This window comes from Tupaia chinensis, unplaced genomic scaffold, assembly GCF_000334495.1.
Source record: "Tupaia chinensis unplaced genomic scaffold, TupChi_1.0 Scaffold000355_1, whole genome shotgun sequence".
NCBI classification, from domain to species: Eukaryota; Metazoa; Chordata; class Mammalia; order Scandentia; family Tupaiidae; genus Tupaia; species Tupaia belangeri.
In genome coordinates, this window is record NW_006159850.1 from 14,933,185 (window position 1) to 14,938,874 (window position 5,690).

General features: G+C 45.7%; 1 protein-coding gene across 1 annotated transcript in view; it reads right to left on the reverse strand.

Annotated features, from left to right (window-relative positions):
• LOC102494235 (zinc finger protein 19) overlaps window positions 1-5,414 on the reverse strand; it is a gene marked incomplete at its 5' end in the record, with an annotated part of 11,013 nt that extends 5,599 nt beyond the window's left edge. The window contains one exon of the mRNA XM_006152748.2: window positions 5,297-5,414. Coding sequence (XP_006152810.2) covers window positions 5,297-5,414 — 118 coding nt within the window. The remainder of the gene's footprint in view (window positions 1-5,296) is intronic.
• Between the last annotated feature and the right edge of the window lie 276 nt (window positions 5,415-5,690).

A 5,690-nucleotide genomic window follows, 5' to 3' on the forward strand; every position in this document is an offset into this window, starting at 1 on the left:
GAAATACACACAAAAAAAAAAAAAAAAAAAACAATTTATTCTGAAACTTGATAAAAGTTGATATGGAAAAGATAGTCAAGAATAGCTATGAAAATTTAAATAAAAATGGAGAACAGGAAGGAAGAAGCCTACAATACCAGATGCCAAATGCATAGCAAAGCGGAATCTAAAATCTGCCAAGGACTAAGGACTAATGACTAATGTATCATGTACATCAGAAAACAATCATTCTGGGACCAGCAGTTAGCGTAATGGCTATGTCACTGGACTCCCACGTAGTCAACTCCAGTTGAGTCCCAGACCCAGTGGCTTAAACTCACGCTGGGCATGTGTGCCCAAGATCCCGAGAGGAGAATGGAGGAGAAGGGATTGCGGCGTGGCCATCCCCCAGGGGGTGATTTCTCGCTTTTTGTCTCTCTGTCTCTGTCTGGCGAGCGCACGTGCCCTATAGCAAAAAAAAGAAAACAGTCATTCCGGACTGGCCATGTGGCCTATTGGTTAAGGGAGCTAGATTCCACATGGGCAACTGTGTAGTCTGAATTCTGGACCTGACCAACTTGAAAGACACACTTGGGTGCATATATTTGTGAATGCCCAAAATCCCAACAAAGTGGAGAAATTAAAAAGGAGCTGTGGCATGACCATGCCCAAGGGGGGAGTACTTTCTCCCTCTCTCTCTCTGGCAGGGCATCTACCCTCTGGCAAATTTTTTTTTTTTTTTTAAAGAAAACAATGATTCCAAATCAATTAGAAAAAGAGATACATTAGTCAATGAATGACACAAGGATAATTAGCTAACTATTATGGCCAAAATATAGTTAGATTATCTACTGCTATACATTAAAAGTGTGTAAAACAAAACCAAAGGATGACTAAAAGAATGCAGAGGTGAATAATTATCCATCCCGGGGTACAGAGACAAAGCAAGACCAGGACGAGGAGAGTGGTGAGGTTATGAGCCAAATGCCAAAGAGGGAATTCTCAAGACAATGATAAACTGGGTTTAGAAGAATGATATTCTTAAAGAACAATAAACTCTCAGAAGACGATCTTCTTAGATCTATTATTAAAATGGCAAATGTGATTAAAAAACAAAACAACAGGAACCAGCAGTTAGCGTAATGGCTATGCCGCTGGATTCCCACGTAATCGACCGCGGTTCGCGTCCCGGACCTGGTGGCTTAAAACTCACGCCAGGCACGTGTGTGTGCGTGCCCAAGATCCAGAGAGGAGAATGGAGGAGAAGGGATTGTGGTGTGACCATCCCCCCGGGGGGTGATTTCTCGCTTTCTGTCTCCCTGTCTCTCTCTGTCTGTCTGGCGAGTGCACGTGCCCTATAACGAAAACCTATCCAAAAAAAAAAAAAAAAACCAGTAAGGAAAAAAATTCAAAGATAAATTAGAAAACTATACTTACACCATGAAAAAAAAAAGTATCTAAATCCTTCATTTATTTTTTTTAATTTGACGAGAGAGAGAGAGAGAGAGAGAGAGAGGGAGAGGGAGAAGGAGAAGGAGGGAGGGAGGGGAGAGAGAGGAGGAGAGGAAGAGAAGGAAAGGAAGAGAGAGAGAGAGGGAGAAAAAGAGAGGGAGAGGAGGAGAGAGAGAGGAGGAGAGAGAGAGGAGGAGAGGGAGAGAGAAAGAGAAAGAGAAAGCAAGCCATCAGGTCTAGGATTCGAGCTATGGTTGGCCATGGAGGAGTGTCCAGCACCTTAACCACCACACCACATGCTGATCCCCAGAGAATCTAAATCCTCACAAAATCAATAAGGGAAAAAAAAAACACAAAAAAAGAGTTAAGTAGGCAATTTACCTAAGGAACATATAAAAAGCTATTTACTCTCTAGTATATAAAAATTATAAACTAAAATATAATTTTCTACCCATCAAATTAAAACTGTGTTTGTTTTTTTTTTTGGAGAGGTTTTTGCTATAGGGCGAGTACGCTCGACAGAGAGACAGAAAGCGAGAAATCACCCCCCAGGGGGGATGGCCACGCCGCAATCCCTTGTCCTCCATTCTCCTCTCAAGATCCTGGACACACACGCAATCGTGCCTGGCGTGAGTTTAAGCCACCAGGTCCAGGACTTGAACGGCGGTCGACTACATGGGAGTTCAGTGACATAGCCATTACATTAACTGCTGGTCCCTCAAATTAACTTTTTAAAAAACTTTAAGATTTATTATTATTTTAGATTCGCTATAGGGCACATGTAGTAACCTGAGAGAGACAGAGAAAATAAGAAAGCAAGCCACCAAATATGGGATTTGAACCACAGTTGTCTCAGTGCTTTACCTGCCAAACTACCTGCTGGCCCCAGGATTGTATTTTCTTGTTTTGTTTAAAAGAGACAGCACATGTGCCTGGCCTGAGTTTCAAGCTGTCAGGTCTAGGACTTGAACTGCTGTCAAGTACATGGGAGTCCAGCGACATAAACATTATGCCATCTACTGGTCCCAGTATTGCTCATCTTCTGACTATAAATTTGAAAGTAGTCTCCCCTTATCCATGGTTTCCATTTCCATGGTCAACCCAGTCTGAAAATATTAAATGGAAAATTTCAGAAATAACTCAAAAGTTTTAAATGTGTACCACTTCTAGTGGCATTAACAAAACATTGCACTGTCCCATGCAGGATGTGACTCATTCTTTTGTCCAGCATATATTTGCTGTATGTGCTAGTCACAACCATTACTAACTTAGGAGGTGTCTGGGTTATCACATAAAAAAATGTATATAGGATTCGTCCTGGTTTCAGTCACCCATGGGAGTCTTAAAACGTATCCTACCATGGATAAGGGAGGACTTACTGCATTAGTTTTCAAATTACAATACCCATCATAGTGCAACATTAAATGGCCCACTGGGTTCCAACTCAGGATCCTAGCACCTGCTCTTCCCCCAGCCTTTAATGGCCAGTCCCAACCTGCTCCTTTTTAATTGGTTAACTCCTTTTCACCCTTCATATCTCAATTTGAGGGGCCAGCAGGTGGTGTGGTAGTTAAAACACTGGACTTCCAACTGGTAGGTCACAGTTAAAAAGTCCCAGAACTACTGGCTTGAAAATTATGCTGGGCACATGTGCATGGGTGCCCAAAATCCCAACAGGAGAATGGAGAAGTGAACATCCCCCATCAGGGAATGATTTTTCATTTTCCTTCTCTCAGTACTTCTCTGGAAAATGCACATACCCTATGGTGAAAAAAACGTTAAAAACAAACAAAAAGCCACTCTGTGGAGAGCAAAATGAGCAAACACCATGACATTTAGATACAAACAGGATGTCCCAGCTTCATTTGCATAACATTGAAAGCATTAGAATCTGAAAATGCTAACTGCCCCGTTGTTGTGCATAATCCAAAGCAGTATCTGACTACAGTAAGCCCCATAAGTTTAACAGATCTCACCCCAGAAAGATCAGAGAAACTACAGGGTGCCCATCAGAAGATTTACATCCAAAAACAACTGGCTTTGCATTCCATTTCCTCTTCCTCCCTTTTCTGGCCTTTAAAATAAACTTGAAGCTGTTCCAGTGGCAGAAGACAGGACCATGCTTTTCTATACTTCTATGTCTGTGTGTGTTTATTTTTAAATTTATTTCTAATCCACTACCCCCTCTCCCAGAAAAACGGGTCTGCAAAGCAGGTCCCTACAAAACTCAATTTGAGGGAACCAGCAGTTAGCGTAATGGCTATGTCGCTGGACTCCCACGTAGTTGACCGCGGTTCGTGTCCCGGACCCGGTGGCTTAAAACTCACGCCGTGTGCGTGCATGCCCAAGATCCCGAGAAGAGAATGGAGGAGAAGGGATTGCGGCATGACCATCCCCCCTGGGGGGTGATTTCTCGCTTTCTGTCTCTATGTCTCTCTCTGTCTGTCTGTCTTGCGAGCGCACGCGCCCTACAGTGAAAATCTCTCAAACAAACAAACAAACAAACAAACAAACTCAGTTTGAAAGTCAAATCCAAGGGGCCGCAGGTGGCTTGGTGGTTTAGGCGCTGGACACTCCCACATGGCTGACCATGGTTCAAGTCCTGGACCTGGTGACTTGCTTTCTCACTTTCCTCTTTCTCTCTGTCTCTCTCTGGTAAAATAAAAATAAATGAGCAAATAAAATAATTCTTTTAAAAAAAAGAATCCAAATGAAGTCAGATCGCCTGTGTATTTAGTCCCTTTCTTTTACCAAGAATCTCTGATCATGATTACAAATATTTTTGCCTTTTCAGCCAATAAATACTTTTTTTTTTTGAGAGGTTTTTGCTATAGGGCGCATGCGCTTGCCAGACAGAGACAGACAAGAGAGACAGAAAGCGAGAAATCACCCCCCAGGGGGGATGGTCACGCCGCAATCCCTTCTCCATTCTCCTCTCAGGATCTTGGGCACGCATGCACACATGCCCGGCGTGAGTTTTAAGCCACTGGGTCCGGGACTCAAACCACGGTCGACTATGTGGGAGTCCAGCGACATAGCCATTACGCTAACTGCTGGTCCCAACAAATACTTAAGGGATATTCCACCAAGCAATATGTATAACATCAGGGAGAGCAGGCAGGAAAAAAAACCCTCTTCTTCTTGACTCACTCGCACTCGTAAATAACTGTAGGGTTACACCTGCGTCTGTATTAAATGCCAGGAACGAGGTAATGCAGTGGTTTGAAACCAGGGATGAATTACCCAGTCAAGGAAGGCTTAAGAGTTATTATTAACTAAGTCATAAGGAGGCATCTTGGGGCTGGCAGATGGCGCGGTCGTTAAGGGCGCTGGACTCTCTCAGGGCCGACCAGGGTTGAGTCCTCCTCGACCTGGCGGCTTGCTTTCTCACTCCCCCCAACCTCCGCGCTCGCTTTCTGTCTCGCCTCCCTCTTTGATAAAATTGAAATGAATAAATAAAGTTAAATTTTTAAAAATAAGTCTTAAAAAGGGGGAGGGCATCGTTACTGAAGAACCCGAACATTCTAGAAGGCGGCGGTAGCTTGCCACAAGATGGCGAAGCTCCCAGGAACCAAACCACGCCGGACCCTGGGTGTGTTTCTCAGCAGAAAAACAATGGGGCTACCTGGAGCTGGGGTAGACTCAGGGTCGGGCTTGATTAATACTGACTATCCCACTGGGCCGAAAGCTGTCTCGTCCATTTGCACCCCAAGAACCTATGACTACAATAGCACTGCCCTTAGCAGGCGCTCTACTGGGTAACGGACAGAATGAACCCGGGGCCTCTGTGGCCGGCTCGGTCCACCCGGGGCCCAACTCCGGCCATTTCCTAAGCGGCCACAGCAAGGGAGTGAAGGAATCTGACCAGCCGCCTCGAAGACCTCGGCTCTCCAGGCTCCGAAGACCCCCTCCCGGGCTTGGTCTCTCAGCGGCTCCGGGAAATGCAGAAGCGGCCCCCTTCGGGTAGGCGTCGTCTCCCGACCCAGACGCTACACACCACGCTCTCGTCAGGGACTCATCAGCGGCAGGGAAAAAAAAAAAAACACCGCTTATAGCACCGCGCGAGCCAGCGTTTCCGGGAGCTCAGGCGGAGGCGGCTGCCTTCTTCAGGCGGTGCCTACGGTGGCCCGGGCGGTCAAGCCTCGCGTGGGCACAGGTCGCGAAAGGCCAGCTTGGACAGGCGCTGGCGTGGGATTTTCGTGTGCGACTGCACGCGTGCCTGCTCTGTAATGGGACAGGGTCAGGTTCTGTGGAAGATC